The sequence below is a fragment of the Pelophylax lessonae genome, assembly GCF_965119305.1.
Source record: "Pelophylax lessonae genome assembly, chromosome: 3".
Lineage (NCBI taxonomy): Eukaryota > Metazoa > Chordata > Amphibia > Anura > Ranidae > Pelophylax > Pelophylax lessonae.
Window position 1 is genome coordinate 554409829 of NC_138770.1, and position 17465 is coordinate 554427293.

The 17465-nt window shown below is 42.9% G+C and overlaps 1 protein-coding gene across 1 annotated transcript in view; it reads right to left on the reverse strand.

Annotated features, from left to right (window-relative positions):
• The window catches only part of FBLN7 (fibulin 7), a 156546-nt gene that overhangs the window by 25168 nt on the left and 113913 nt on the right, over window positions 1-17465 (reverse strand). The window contains exon 3 of the mRNA XM_082250018.1: window positions 10587-10757. Coding sequence (XP_082106144.1) covers window positions 10587-10757 — 171 coding nt within the window. The remainder of the gene's footprint in view (window positions 1-10586; window positions 10758-17465) is intronic.

The following is a 17465-nucleotide window of genomic DNA, read 5'->3' on the forward strand; positions in this document are numbered from 1 at the left end:
ACAAAAGGGAGGGAATCATGGAGGTGCAGGAAGACCAAAGGCTGGCAGGTACACAAGGGAAACAGAGGTAAACAGAGGCAGAAGTACATTGGAATTCTTAGAGAATTCAACAGGTGGAAGAAAATAGGTTACAGGGAGGAACACACAACTGAATCACTGGGAATAGCCTGGATGAAAGTGGGGACATTGGGGGTTCAGAGATCACACTGGTAGGCTCTGTAAGACACTTGCAAAGTCACTGGAAATAAGAAGGAACCCAACTACAGAAACACTAGGGTTCTCTTATTTGATCTGAATCTCAGGATCTGATCTGAGGAAATGAGCCCAACTTAAAAGAGAAGCCTATATTAGTTTTACATCAAAGCCACATAAAAATCATGCAAAATCAAGTTGCTTATTACAGCCCTATTTTCTTGATCAACATTGATATCAATTCTTCACTAGAATTCTTGCAAATAGATTACCTAATTGTAGAGCTTATTACATTCATAAAAAAACAAGTAGGTTTTATAACCAAGAGAAGAAGTTTGCCTTGGTTTCCTTGACTTATATGTCTATTATTATATTTTATAATATCTCTTACACCCTATCAAAATACAACATGGTACAAGAGAAGGATGGCCGCTATCATCTATAATATTCACTATCCTTTTTGAACCACTAGTGTTTCTCATTAGTAACAATCTTATTATAAGTGTTGTGTGGAGATAGAGAGCAGAAATATGCCCCCTTTGTAGACTACCATGTTCCACATGCATGGTCTGTTTGTTTGCCTTTAAAATGTTGTCCCTACCTCACTCAGTAGCTAGGGGATGCTCTATGTAGTTAGTCCCACCCTTCTTCTTCATGCTTTAGTCTCCATTGTACTGTATGCTGCTGGAGCTAGACACAATGGGGGTGATTTACTAAATCTGGTGTAGCTATTCATGATAGCCAATTAGCTTCTAACTTCTGTTTGTTCAATTAAGCTTTGACAACAAAGCCTGGAAGCGGATTGGTTTCTATGCAGAGCTGCACCAGATTTTGCACTCCCCAGTTTTAGCAAATCATTTCCATTTTGATTTTTGTGACCTATCTGATGTTCATCTGTTATGATCTGCACAATTTTTTGGAATAAAGCTTTTAAATCTGCAAGATGTTATTTGGATCCAGTCAATGTCTGCCAGGCTACTGAGACTCTATGTTAAAGCTATCTTACCACAACTGGATCAGTTATAGAGATCACACTTTCAGTGCTTAGATCGTAGAAGCAGAACATAGACGATCATCTTTTATTCATCATATCCCTACTAACAACTATCTCCAAACTGCAAAACCTAGATTAATTTGCAAAAGTTTCAGACTAACAATTTAATTAATCCATGTCCATGGCAATTAATGTGACTCGTCCTCTTGAAGAACTAATACCCCTAAAAAATAATTTTCCATTTCATAGCAAACCCACCACTTATCAAATCTGAGGATAAAGATTACCCCTTCTATTGCACAATTCTGTCGGGATACTGTATTTACCTTCCTTTTTTTAAACAACCTACCTAGACATGAATTAATCCTCAACATACCTTCTATCTTGGATAGGGAGAATAATTTAAATAAAAAACATTAATACTATTTCATATGTTAATCTATTAAACTCTGAATCGGCTTCCAGAATTTGTGTCCCACATCTTAGTAAATATCATCAAGCTGCTCAACATACTCAACTATGTGCAATATACTCTCAATTTTATAATTCAAAACTGGGTTGCTTTAGAGGCAACAGTCTACATTAGCATTCCTACAGACCTAATTATGTGCACTGCCTCCTAAGAGAGGCCAACAATCCTAGCCTCATCGCTAGCATTTTTACTGGCTCCATAAAAAGTCTATAAGATTTCATTTTAAATCTGACTATACACCTCTAACAGCACTGTTCAATGACCCAGCCTTCCCACAAGGCTCTAATCCAACCATTTTCTATTGGTGGGCCAAGAGAGGACTATAATTCATTGGGCATTTTATTGTCTCCAATGCCTCGAACACACGATGAGATTATCGGACAAATGACTGTCTGTTTTTTTTTTTTGAAAGCTAGTCTCTATATCGAAAATGAAGAGGTTACTAAAGTTACGAAAATTCTCATATGACAGAATACAAATTCAGAAGTGATAACTTCATACTAACGATCAGATTATAATACGATTGCTTAAAAAGCAATATTTTTCATCCAATTTTCTGATCGTGTGTACGGGCCTTAAGGCATGTACACACCAGAACATTTGCTAAAAAAAATATGACAATGCCCGCTCTACTTTAGTCGAACTATTTAGACTTCACCATATTCTACACTTCCCTCACACTCACCTTGATACATCAGAAGATATTATAATTCATTCTGATTTTGAAAAAAAGTGCTGTAGGCTCACTTGAACTACGTTATACTGACAAAATTTACTTACATGACTGCCTGAGAAATAGATCTAGGGGAAAATATTAATTGTCTTTAACACAGTTGGTCCTCTTATATGTTTAAATGCATTATACACATGTAATTTATCCCGATACCTAATGGCAGTCAGAGTGCCATTGTTTAGCCTGTAGAGGTCTGTTCGTCCCTCCATTGATATGCCTGCCCAGACCTTCACTGACCCATCACCAAACCGGCCATGCTGAACGATGTTACAGACAGCATAATGCTCTCCACGGCTTCTTCAGACCCTTTCACATCTGTCACATGTGCTCTGGGTAAACCTGCTCTCATCGGTTAAAGCACAGGGCGCCAGTGGTGGACCTGCCAGTTCTGGTGTTCAATAGCAAATGCCAATCAAGCTTCACAAAGTGCCCACTAGAGGACATCAGGCCCTCAGGCCACCCTCATGAAGTCGGTTTCTGATTGTTTGACTAGAGATATTTATACCAGTGGCCAGCTGGATGTCATTTTGTAGGGCTCTGGCAGTGCTCATCCTGTTCCTACTTGGACAAAGGAGCAGATACAGCTGCTGATGGGTTAAATACCTTCTACGGCCCTGTCCAGCTCTCCTAGAGTAACTGCCTGTCTCCTGGAATCTCCTACGTGCTCTTGAGACTGTGCTGGGAGACACAGCAGGCCTTCTGGCAATGGAAGGTATTGATGTGTTCATTGCTACCAGTAGTGACACTGACCCTAGCCAAATGCAAAAATAGTGAAAAACAGTTAGAAAAGATGAGTAGGGTAAAAATACCATTGGCCTCTACCTGTAAAATCATTCCTGTTTTGGAGGTAGTCTCATTATTGCCCATCTAGTGCACCTGTTGTTAATTTCATTAACACCAAAGCAGCTGAAACTGATTAACAACCCCCTCTGCTACTTAACTGACCAACTGCTACTAACTTGATGCTATACTCTGATTAAAAAGTGTTCCTTTAATTTTTTTTGAGCAGTGTACATATGTTTCAATGGAAGCTAACTTAGAGGTCTTGTCTATTTAGAAATTGTTTTCCCTTTACATTTTTCACATGTGGTGTCCAGGTAGCATCATTTTAAAACAAGGTATAGTTTATCAAAAAAATGGACCTGTGCATGACCCTTCTAAATAAACCTATATCCAACTTCCATAAACACTCTCAAACCCTAATGTTCTTTAACATGCTGGCTGCGTAAATATCAGTAGTGTAATCCCGGGAGACATCATCGATTTCCATAGCTGCTAAGATTGATTGAGGGCTTAAAAAATGGCCAGCACCGTAAATTATAAACAAGAAAAAATTGACAAGGTTTGTAACCCTTGGATTCACTTTCTAAAATAATTGATCCCTTTACAACCCAGCCTAACAGATTGTCAGCTTTTTTTTCTCCTTTAGCCATCAAAACACAATCTTTGGGGTGTCCTATGTGTCCTCTTTGTTCTTCTTTTTCTCCTTCTTCTTTTCTCTTTATTTTTACACATTGTTCTTCTTTACTTATAAAGAAGAAATGGGGTTTATTTACTAAATGAGTGAAGCATATTCACTTTCCAAAAAAATTTTTCATATTTAAACTGAATTTGTATTTAGCTTATTGAATGTGGTAAAAATAGTTTAGGAAAGAATTGCTAATCACATGCAAGGAAAATTAAAGAAGTAGTAGTTTTGCTTGCACATGACTGGGTGATGGAAATCCACAAAACGTCATCCACTAAGCCAAGGGAAAATTCCCTTGCAAACTGACCAGCCTTTTTGCCTTTGGTAAATCAACCCCTATATGTCTATTTTAGGGAGATACAGTGAATTAGGATGTACTTCTTTATTTTTTATCCTCTTACTTTCTACAGTTTCAACTAGAAATGGTAAAAATAGTGCCAAATCATTTGCAATATGCAACTTTTATTATTTACCTTCAATAAAAACCTATTGAAAGTTAAAAGCTGAGATTCATTTTTTTACCTTCCTCTCTTGAAAAAAAAAAAAGTTTATTTCTGTTTAAAGAAATGTTTTGTTTACATTTCTATTGTACCTTTCATGGGACCACCGTAATTTTGATCTGTGATAAATTTAGAGCATGGTGATTTCATAGGGTTTCCTAAAAATTGTCTGCATCATACTATGTTTCATCTATCTAGGGAGTTAATTGCTTGCTTCACAATATCACAGATATCAAAAATGTTGTCACTGGGCAGAGACTTCTAAGAGATGTTTCAAATTCTGTGCTTAGTCATTCTTTCTGTTTTTACATTTTTTGGCAAACCTATGAGCATATGTAATGGATATCTGTAAAATGCAATTAGACACTGTGTAACTGTAGCACCCTCCTAGTTAGATGCTAGGCTATCAGGTAAATTTAGTTATTTTGGGCTCCTTTGTAAGGAGTGGAGGAGTTGTTGATTGCTTTCGTCTGATGAGGATCCCACAGGCTGCAGCTTGACTGCTTCTCCCTTAATGGTGGAAGGCTCTAGAACATAAGAGTTGTGCAGGTCAAATAAGTAGTCTAAATATTTAAGAAGTTTTAGCCAATCCCTGGGGAGGCGTGCCCAGTAGGTGGCTGCAGAGCATATAGTCTAACCTTGGAGCATTAGGGTAAGTGTCCTTGAGGAGACGTTCCCAGCTTGGAGGGCTGCTGCCCTCTCAGGCATCCCAGCTAAAAATAACCTGAGCTCACTGGGGTTCCAGCTATGCTAAAGCTGGGGGCCTATTTGATAAGACAAAATGGTGAAAAACTGCACTGTGTTACATATTTTATGAAAACATAGACAAACAAATTAAATTTAAAAATTAAGTTAATCGAAATACAAATTGAACCTGGATACAACAGCAGCATCCCAATGCCTTGGTGTATATAGAAAAAGTTTGAATAAAAAGTGTTGCTCTATAGTATCCTTCTAATAACAACCAAACTCCATTCATATAACAAGTGTCAGTGCAAAAGTCCATCAATAAATAATATATCCACCGGTGCTCTTAATAACACCCAATTTCACCACAAGTGCTCTGGACACCTCCTCCTTTCAGATGTGCTTATCAGACTTTTAGCCATGTCAAAGCTAAGGTCAGACACACTGGTAATATCAAGCCCCACGGATAGTGAATGAAAACAGATCTGCTGTCTTTATAACTTCTACTCTCATTCAAAAACAGGATAATATCAATCCATGCAGATTCTCTTCTCCTCAATGGCAGGTACTTCAACATCCCTCCGAAGACGTTCCTTTGAACAAAACATGTCAGGGCGGGATCTGTAGGGGTGACGTCATCATGTGGTCAGCAGCCGGCATTTTCTTTTATCTGAATGTTCTTTTGCTTTTTTTTAAGCTTGTGAGTATATTCTAAATATTTTAAATAAACGGATTCAAATCAACTGCACTATGGGGGCTTTTCTCCTTTTTGCCTATTTGCTAAGAACCTCTGAAGCTAAATCAAGGGTATTTTACCTAGGATCCAATCTGAAGAGTCCACTAAGGAAATGTCTGCCTGCCTGACACTGGAGGGAAACATCTAAGTATCCAAGGACCTGTGAGTACAAACCTGAGTGCAGAGTCTGAATGATTGTTGTTGCTGTTAACTAGGGATAGAACGATTATCGGCAAGGGCGATATATCGGTGGCCGATATGCACTTTCCCCGATATATTGGTATCGGCCCCGGAACTGGCCGACATTGCCAATATTTTTGTGAAATAATTCTGCCTTCTTAGACCACCTCCCTTGCCTTGGACAGCTTCGTCTGGAGTCGGGACTAGTCTCACGGGAGTGTATCACAGCCATACACCCACCCACAGCAGCCCAGTGCCAGCCAACCAACCACATCCACAGGCCCTGTACCAGCCAGCCACTGGCTTTGTACCAGTGAGCCAGCCAGCCACCCACAGGCTCTGTATCAGCCAGCCAGCCACCCACAGGCCCTGTACCAGCCAGCCACAGGCACTGTACCAGCCAGCCACCCACAGTCCCTGTGCCAGCCACCCACCCACCACAGGGTGCCAGACAGCCAGCCACCCCCCACAGGGTGCCAGACAGCCACCCACAGACAGGGTGCCAGACAGCCAGCCACCCACCCACAGGCCCTGTACCAGCCAGCCACAGGCACTGTACCAGCCAGTCACCCACAGGCCCTGTACCAGCCCCTATGCCAGCCACCTACCTACCACAGGGTGCCAGCCAGCCAGCCACTCACCACAGGGTGCCAGACAGCTAGCCACCCACCACAATGTACCAGACAGCCAGCCATCCACCACAGGGTGCCAGCCAGCCACGCACCACAGGGTGCCAGCAAGACAGCCATTAAGCATTAAACAAAAATGAACATGTTCAGTACCAGATTTGTGTCAAAAGTTGTCTTTATTTTTCAAAACTTTAAATGTACAAAATATCGGCCCATATCGGCCGATACCGATACGTTGTGACCAAAATATCGGTGTCGGTATCGGCCCTGAAAAAACCATATCGGCCTATCCCTACTGTTTGCCTGGCCTGTGAAGTGTGAATGTTGCTGTGTGCAGGCTGCACTAGTGGGAAAGGAACCTTGGACAAAGTTAGCGGGCCTTTTCGGGGGTGAGGTCTACATAGCATTAAACTGCAAATTTATTCTATAGACCTGCAACAAGACTACTTTACAGATAGAATACCATGTAACACTCTCCTAGTTTTGTGTTAGTGAGTTAAGAGATACATTTAATCATTTTGGGCTCTGCTGTAGCCAGTGGAGCACGTGAATTGATTTTTGTCTACTCCGGGTTCTGCAACTGCTGGCTTGCCTGTCTGCCTCTGTCTTTCCAGAAATCTCTGGAACATAGTGGTTGGAGAGGGTAGAGTCTAAACTAGCCTTGGACACAGCCTTAGCCACTAGTCGAGTGACTAGCAGGGGCTGAGGTGAATATACAGTGCCTTGAAAAAGTATTTATACCCCTTGAAATTTTCCACATTTTGTCAGGACCTAAATCCAATTCAGAATCTGTGACAAGACTTTTTTTACTGTTCACAGATGCTCTCCATCCAATCTGACAGAGCTTGAGCTATTTTACAAAGAAGAATGGTCAAACATTTCACTCTCTAGATGTGCAAAGCTAGTATAGACATACCCAAAAAGGTGGTGCACATTTTAATTAAAGGAGGGAATATCTGTACTCTGATCATCTATGGGCTTCAGATTGTGATTGCTTCATGGACTATTGGGATCCCATTAATCCCTATTAGCTCACCAGAGGCCTATGGAGAAGGTCTTGTTTTGGCAGTGAGCATTTGTGTTTTTTGTTTTATTCAGGTTAAACAATGCTAAAACTCATAGTACATATCTGATGTACTAGAAAATCAGGGACTCTGGAGGTGCTCACAGGACTGGAGGAGATGTAGAGGCAGTCAACCTCCAAGCTGACATCACTTCTACCCGGTCGTTTTATCTAGTCGTTTTATCTAGCCACTTTTTGACCCTTGCCAGCATAGTTAGTTTCTAATAGAGACTATGGGCATAAAAGCCCTCTTCCAATATAGCCTCTGCACGGCCTGAAGAAGGAGTGCATGCTCCGCAACGCGTTGCTGTTAGTCTGCAGCTCAGCATCTAGGAAGTGACGTCACGACCCTCGGACGGACGAGCCTCGGCATACCACGGACCAAGGAGCCTCCTGTCAGCACACAGGCGACCCCTACTCCCAGAAACAGCTGCGACCGCACCGAAAGGGACCCCCATGAGACCATGATGCTGATGCCCAGGACCATCAATCATTATCCCATGCTTGCTTTTATACTACTCTTGTGAGTAAGAACTTTTTTATGCTGTATTAAAATGGTTTGCTGCTACACTTCAATCAGGGGCGTAGATACATTTTTGTTCTGGGTGGGGAGGTTCAGCAGTAGGTACTAAGTAAAAGTCTTTTTAAAAAAAAAAAAACAAATTGTGCCAAATTAACCACTTGCCGACCGCTCATGTTGCTGCTACTGCAGCAGAGCAGCTCAGCTGGGTCCAGCGACTTAAAGTTACGTTGCTGGATTCCTCCCTCTCTCAGCGGCACAGACACAGCGGGATTCCGGCCAGGTGACGAGAAGCGGTGATCCTGGAAGCTTCTGTAACTGGCTGGACAAGTCAAGACATGTCTCTGGAGTCTCAGTCTAGACTAGAGAGGAGGTGTGGAGGCGGAGCAGACAGACGAGAGCACTGTTAGCCAGAGCCTCCCTCATCCCAAGCCAAGCAAAGCCAACAAAATACTGGCATGTATAAAAAAGGGGATTCACTCCAGAAATAAAGAGATTATTCTCCCACTCTACAAGACCCTGGTCAGGCCACACCTGGAGTATGCCATCCAGTTCTGGGCACCGGTCCTCAGAAAAGATGTCCTGGAACTGTATAGAGTCCAGAGAAGGGCAACACAATTAATTAGAGGAATGGAGGACGTCAGCTATAAGGAAAGACAACAAGCACTGAACTTATTCTCTCTGGAGAAGAGACGCTTGAGAGGGGATATGATATCAATGTACAAATACTGTACTGGTGATGACCCTAGCATAAGGAACAAACTTTTCAGAGAAAGTGAATATAGTAAGACACGTGGCCACTCACTAAAACTAGAGGAAAAAAGGTTTAACCCTAAAATACGTAAGGTGTTCCTTACTGTCAGAGCAGTAAGGATGTGGAATTCTCTTCCACAAGCAGTAGTATCAGCAGGGAGCATCGATAGCTTCAAAAAACTATTAGATGGGCACCATAAAGACCACAACATAAAGGGGTATACAATGTACGGTTAACATCAAACACACACACACATCATACAGCCTGGGCGGCGCTCCAGGTGGTCAGGTGGAGTAACAGCAGGCAGCAGCATTAAAATAACAATGCATTAGAGCCTAGTGCGGCCCAAAAAAAATAATATTTTTTTTGTTTAATGTATATCGTACACTGATGCGCTGGGGGGGGGGGGGGTTCAACCCCCCCCCTTTTCTAAGTCCCTGCTTAGAATGGCACTTGTGGTTTTCTCCCCCTTGTTTTGATGACAGAGCCGCTTCTCTCTTCACCACCACCAGCCGTCACAGTGTGCAGATATCCCATTGGGACTTTTCCTGTCCTTCTCCACTCCACTGATTCACCACAGACTGCCTGAGGCTTACTGCTTATCTGGTTTGCGCCAATTACCTGTTTGTTTGTTACATATTGTTTAAGTAGACCTTGTCACCACAATAAATAAGGTATAGTAAATACACAGGACCAATAGTCAGAGGGAGAATCAATATTTCCTGGAGTGTTTTTACCAGGCCAGAGTGATGACTCTAGCTTGGGAATAGAAAGTTAAGATGTGAGAAATTGTTATTTCTCTGCCTGAATAACAGAGCTGATAATTCTTCTTATGAAGAAATTACTTGCAGGACAAAAAGACTATAGTACGTCAATATTTTACTGTTTGGATCTATGTATTCACTAGAACATTTCTTGGTGACACTGACTCTTTAAGTGAATCTGTATCATTGAGAAAAAAAAAGTTGTCTTTAAAGCCTTCCTTTTTTTTTTTTTTTTTTTTTAGAGGATGTTGCTAGTTCTGTAGGCCCCTTTCACACAGGCCTGTCAGTTTTTTTGGCGGATCTGAATGGTCCCCCCATGCATTCCTATGGGGCATCGGATGTCAGCGGAGACATGTCCGCTGACATCTGATCCGATCCGACCAGTCAAATCTGGATGGATGGAAACCCTATTTTCCATCCGTCCAGCGGATCAGATGAGAACGAACCGACGGTCCGTTCCCATCCGATTTCCCCCATAGAGATGACAGCTGTGTCTACGCACACAGCGCGGAGACACAGTTGTCATCCTCCTGCTCAGCAGGGGATCAGCGGATCGATCCCCCGCTGAGAAAAACGGACTCCGTCCGATGGGGTGTGTGAAAGGAGCCTAATTGTTTTTAGCTCTCTAGTGATCCCTTGATAGCAGCTCTGTAAAATTAGATTTTACCTTCAAAAGACCATCTTTGTTCTGTCTGCCTGGATAATGACACCATCCCTCATTTCCTGGTTGGCCTATTTTTTTTTCTACTGGCACAGGTCAATTGAAGAATACAGTTCACAAATGCATTTTAGTTGTGTATTTAGCTTGCAACTTATATTTCCTTTATTAAATTAAACATTTGTTCTATTTTTATATAATTATTTAAAGTATGAATGACAAATCTCAATATAAACCTTTGCAATAAGGAGCATCATCAGTCCAGCTTCCATTCTGTTGACAGAGCCTGCTGCTGGGACCAATAAGTTGGTATCCAGAGTCACATGTGTAATGGACTTCATGATCTTCGAGATATTTAGATCCAAATTTTTTTCCATTTTCAGGATCTTCCAGTGCTGGGCAAGTAACTAAAAAGAAAATAAAAATTCATACAAAACAGTAAGTGACTTGTGTTTCAAGAGCACATCTGGGTATATGGCTTCTTCAACATATGCGACAAATTATAATCTCTTACCACTATTATTTCAACATAATGATTTCATTTAGTCCAATAATAAATATTAATGTATACCAAAAGCTGCAGATTATTGTGTTAGGTAATTAACCAAAAAGCTGTAAGATTTACAAAATGTTAATATTATCTCTGCCTGTTCACTTAATTAAAACTGACACGATTTGCCACCTACAGAATTAAAAGGTTGTTCAACAAACATGAATATTTCAGCTCTTGGTGCATTTTGATACAATTTTATATATGTCTTTGTGACAGTAGTCTACACAATAGCTGCAGTCATTATAAGAGGTTTAGAGCAGGGAAATCTTGTCATTTGACACTTCAAAAGGTAAAATACATCAGCAGTGGGCTCTGCCCACTAGATTGGGATCTGTGGACTATTACTAGGTTATAGATTAAAGCATATACCAAGGCACAAAAAACATATTAAGTACATTTCTGGAATGCGTGTACATTTCACCAATATTATTTTATCCTAATAAAAACACTGCAAGTACAGAAAAAGAACTGTTGATTTGCGAAAAATGCAGTGTGTTCCTACCTTCTTCTTTGACATGACAGCACAGCTCTGAATTTCTAAGCACCTGGTGTCAGCCCTGCCTGTTATATTTCTGATGAATTGCAAAGACAGCAGAGTGAGTTTTCAGCATTTCTGAAAAAATCATCAGGTATTTTTTTCACTTATCGAACAGATATAACAAAATAATTTCTACAGTACATTTAGCAGACAAAAAGGGAGCAATTAGAGAAGTTAATTGCAAGGGTTTGCCCACACTTTAAAGTGGAACTTCAGTCAAAAAGTGAAGTCCTGCTAGTTTGCTCCCTCCCCCCAGTCTGTAACTGAAAAATACTGTATGTTTTTTGGGGAAGGGGAGAGCAAATACCAATTTTCAACGGTACCCACTTCCACAATCCTCACCTAGGTAAGGATGACGCCTTTTACCTAGCCCCCTATCCTCCCGCAGCCTCCTGGAACATGTCACATGAGCATAAGGCTGCAGGACCATTCACAAATTGCTACAGTGGGGAGTCAGCTGTGGTTACACAGGAAGCCACAGCTAGCTGCCATATCCAAATTGGCAGCACTGGGGACCCACAGCAATAAAACCCTGAAGTTCCTCTCTAAGTGCTATACAGTAGGTAAAGTAGACAAAGGCAGAGGTGACACCTGCCCTAAAGCAGTTGTAAACTGCTAGCACATTATGTTAAACTTACCTGAAAACGAAGCCCTTCCAAGCAGAGAAGTCAGCGCTGTAGGTGCCTTCATCTTCACCTGTCTTGCTTCTGGGTTAGCGGACTCCGGCTCTGTGACTGGCCAGGAGCCGTCGTTCATGGCACAGAGCTCTGAAGAAATGGCACGCACGGCTGTTCCTTCAGAGCGCATCCGCCAGTGATGTCACTGGCTGCATGCAATGTAAATATCTCCTAAACGGTGCATGTTTAGGAGATTGTTACATTTCCTATAGGTAAGCCTTATTATAGGCTTACCTATAGGTAAAAGCAAGAGAGGGAAGTTTACTTCCTCTTTAAACTGATTTTTGAGTAAAATCTGTGTACTCTGCAAGGCAGGGCTTTCATTTATAACTTAGTGATCACTGTGAGCTTTAATAAAAAATGTTATTTTACATTTTTTTACTCTACATCCCTTTCTTTCCTTAGCTTTGTTTTTTTAATGTTGTTTTAGACCATTAATATGAGTATATGCCCAGGTCTCCCTTGCTAGTACAGAACACGCCAGTAACATGTACAGTTCCATGCACACTCTTTCTAAAATATCTTTTTAGAATTTATTGTGGAATAACTTGAACAGGAAAGGGCTTTAGGGTCACAGGATACCCGAAAATGATAATAGCAATCAATAGAAGGACAATCATTACACTAAATCTTCATAACTACAGTCACACAAGAAAGTCCCCAAATTACGTCCTACTCACTACATCCCAGTGTCATGCTTACCCCTAACCCAGGTTACGCTATAGCTAGCTTCTGTGTTCTTCTTCACTTATAGCAGTCCCCTTTCCCATAAGGCAAGCTAGCCTACTGGTACTCGGTTTCCCCCAGGATTAATACACAATGCTATAGTGCCTGACTACCACGCCAGGGCATGCGCAAACTGGGCAAAGCAAACAGGTACTTGCAGTTGGCAGCCAGGCAGAGTGGTTAAATGACAGTACAGGTACAAGGCAGGTGAGGTTCAAAATAGTTGAGGTCAATCCATAGTTAAAAGGCAGGGAGAGTTCAGAGAAATGTCGATAAACTTTCTCAAATGTCCGCGAACCGCAAGTTCGCGGCGGGCCCCATTGACTTTAATGGGAGGCGAACTTTAAAAACCTTTAGGTCATATTTGCAGCCACAAAAGACTTACTAGCTGTTTACAAATAGTCCCACCACATGGACAATGTCATAACAGAAGTATTGCAATTGGAAAAGTTGCCCTAAAAATGTTTTTTTTTTTTACAGCACAAAAATGTTTTTTTTTTTTCCCTAAATCAGACAGAACTGACAGCAGCCGGTAAATACATGTCAAATACATATAGGGTCCCTTCACACATCTGTAAAATGGGTCCGCTTCCATTCCACAATTTGGCGGAACGTTTACAGGCCCATTGATTTTCAATTCCAGTCTGAAAAATTAGGCATTCCCAGGATAAAGAAGTAAGTGTCCGCCATTTCAGGCCCCAAAAATTAGCCCACATGGGTTTACCTGACAGCTAAGAACTTTGTATTCTGTGGCTGAAGGTACATTAGGCATTCACAGGATAATTAAGTAAGTGTCGGCCATAAAAGGCCCCAAAAATTAGGCATTCGATGGACATTATATGCCTTTTTTGCCGCTGTATTTACCGAAGACAAGGACCATGAATTGTTGTGGGCGGATGGCGGTCTGGCGGATATTTGTGGCCTGTCATGAGGAATTTAAATGAAACATGGTCTACTGGTCACATGTGTTTAAATCCTCAGAGATCTATGCCTCATTCATTTTTATAAATGTGAGGTAGTCAACACTGTCATGAACTAGGCGAGTGCGCTTATCGGTCACAATCCCCCCTGCTGCACTGAACATCCTTTCAGACAGGACACTGGACGGGTGGGCAAGCCAACAGTTCCATTGCAAATTGGGCAATCTCTGGCCAGAGGTCAAGCCTGCCCACCCAGTAGTCCAGGGGTTCATCACTCCTCAGAGCGTCCACATCGGCCGTTAACCCGATGTAGTCGGACACCTGTCGGTCTAGGCGTTCCCTGATGCTGGATCCGGAGTACAGCTGTCGATGGGTCAGCTGAAAGAAGGATCTCATATCTGAAGTGACCAACACATCTTCAAACCGCCCTCTTCTTGCAGGCGCTGTTGGATTGCTACCCGCAACTGTCTCTCCGTGACTGGAAATTCCTCTGCCAGTGCACGCAAAAGCAGAATGCAGCATTTCTCACAGCAAGGCCTGGAATTGCTGCATTCTGACTGCCCTCTGTGATGGTGGTAACATTTCTGCCATTTTTTGTTTGTATTGGGGGGGTCTAAGTATGTTGCCACCCAGTACTAGTCCTTTCCCTTTATGCTTTTTATACGGGGGTCCCCCTTAAAACACTGGAGCATGAAGGCCCCCATTCGCACTAAACTGGAAGTGGTGTAGTGGCCAGCTCATCATCCAGGATAATGTCGTCCTCGTTCTGCTCCCCCCATCCACGGATAACACCAGGGATCCCAGAAAGGTTTAAAGCATGCTCTTCTTGCTCCTCCTCATCTGCCCCGGCCCCATCCTCCTCTGACTCCTCTTCAGACTGCTGTTGTTGGCTTGCCTCAGATAGAGTAGTACCCCCTGGGAATTCATCCAACATTGCCACTTCCTCATCTTCCTGCTCCTGCTCCTTGACGGCTTGATCAATGACACGACGCAATGCACGCTCCATAAAAAAAGGCGTAAGGTACGATGTCACTGATGGCGCCCTGGCCGTGACTGACCAGCTTGGTGATCTCATTAAATGCCGCAGAAGTCTGCATGCGTCGCGCATGAGCACCCACTGGCGAGGTGAAAAAAACCCAAGCTCCCCAGAACCTGTCCTGCCGCAGAGTTCATACAGGTAGTCGCTAGCTGCACATTTCTGCTGGAGCAGCCTATCAAGCATATGCAACGTTGAGTTCTATCGTGTCAGGCAGTCACACGCCTGACGGGCAGGTTGTGTTGCAGCTGAATGTCAGCAAGGCGAGCCATGGCTGTGTAAGATCTTCAGAAATGACCCAAGATTTTCCTGGCCTGCTGCAAGACGTCCTGGACCCCAGGGTATTTGGCAACGAATTGCTGCACGACAAAGTTCAGGACATGTGCCATGCATGGCATGTGTTTTATTTTGCCTTGTTTCAGCGCGCTCAGCAGATTGGAACCGTTGTCGCACACCACTTTACCAACTGTCAAATTGTGCCATGTCAGCCACTGATCTGCCTGTGAAGGCAAAGCTGAAAGGAGTGCAGGACCAGTGTGGCTCTTGGCTTCCAGGCACAATAGATGCGGCACAGCATGGGAAGGTATCACCTGGCATGTGGAATAGGTTCTGGGGATCTTGGGCGGTGCAGCGGAAGAGACGCCCTGGTGAAAACCAGCTAACACTTAGACTCCGCACCTCAGGTGAACCTGTGTCCTTATCAGAGTACTTACCTTGGTGTCCATCTGGCATCCAGCTCTGCTACCACGGCCTTCTCATCAGGTGAGAGTTCTCTCTATTAGTCAGGCTCCACCTACCATCCTGACAACAGCATAATGGAAGGTGGAGTGGAGGACAATTGTGAGGAGAGAGGAGAAGGAGAAGAGGCTGGACGGTGAGAGCCTGGAGTGTGGCTTTGTGGGTTCTGATGGCGTTGCTCCCACTGGGCTCGGTGATGGGAGTTCAGTTGCCTTCTTAAGGCGGTCGTCCATAGGTGAGTGTTGGGCTTACCGCGACTTATGCATTGACTGCAAAGGCTGCAGATGGCAACACTGTTGTCGGCAGCGGACACATTAAAAAAAGCCCACACTGCGGAGCCATGTGCCGGTGTCCTGGGAGCGCCAGATGTGACTGTACATGGTTGATGGCTGATACATTTGCAGTCTGCTTTGTCCCTCCTTTGCAATGCATGTTCCGCCTGCTTCTCCTCCCTATCTGCTGGTCCGTGTCTCCCTCTGAACTCCCCTCCTCTTCCTCTCTTGTGGCCACCCATGTGACGTCCATAGACACGTCATCATCCACGTCACCTTCCCCACCACTAACATTCGAGATCTTGGAGTAGGCAGCAACAGCAGGGACCAACCTCCTTGGGCTGATCTGGGTACTGTTGTCAGACTGCTGAGTGGCGGCTGTTGCTACCTCCTCTTCCTGTTCCGATGCCAACAATGGCTGCACATCGCAAATGTCTTGTGATGGCTTGGAAAATGATTCCAGTGACTCAAGCGAAGGGTATATGGTGGTGGTGGTGGTGTCTTTGGGGTGCACACAGCAAAGAGTAAAGAGGGTGCAGATAGAGAGGATGAGGAGGGTGCAGAAGAGGAAGGCTGAGTGAGCCACTCAACCAAGTCTGGTGCGTCCTTTGACGTAATCGAACGCACCTACTGAAACTTCACACTTTGGCTCCGGCCTACTGATCCTGCCCTACCCCTACCACCCCTGCGTAAGGGCCTGCCTCTTCCTCTGCCTGTCATTTTTTTAAATTGCCCTGTGACAAAAGTCTCTAGAGAAGCGCAGTATATGTGGAACAAGGTATATAACATTCCGCTTCAATCTGTGGTATTGGGGGGCCACTGGTTTATCACACCAGTTCTACAAATAATTGGCCAGTAACTGTTGTCACTGTGTGTAGCACAGTTAACGCAGCAAAAGAGGCCACATTTTTGCAGGACTAAAATACAGTCTTCTAAAAGTATACTGTTAAATAACACCCCACTTCAATATGTGGTATTGGGGGGCCACTGGTCTATCACACCAGTTGTACAAAAAAATTGGCCAGTATGTTTGGCACTGTGTGTAGCAGAGTTAACGCTGCAATAGAGGCAATATTGTTGCATGACACAAATACACTTATAAAAGTATACTATGATAACACCCCACTTCAATATGTGGTATTGGGGAGCCACTGGTTTATCACACCAGTTTTCAATGTTTGAAATCCTGGCTCTCTTTCATAGTGCTCATGACTAAATCATACTAGTTTCATTACATCACAAGACTTTCACCATCCCGTTCAATTTTCCAATGACCAGAAGTTGGTATTCTTAGGGCTGTGCTATAATACAGAACACAGATTCACACTGCTTGTTGCAATATGACATTTTTTAAGAGCCCTTGTTTATGCGTCATCTGAGGACAAGGATTCTTTACTAATTACAAAAAATCGTTATGACTAATATTTTCTCTGTCCAATCCAGACAATATAAATGTCAACTGAAATATCTTTAGACTGCCATATAAAAAAATCCTTTAGTATTTGGTTTAATAATTAAGCAAGCCTGGGAAAAGAAATCATTATTGTTTTATTGCAGTTTTAGTGCAGCTCAAGCAGCTAAAAACATTCATGAGGTTGTGCAGCAAGTAGTAATCATGTAAAACAATGGCAATGTAACAACCAATAAGACTTTAC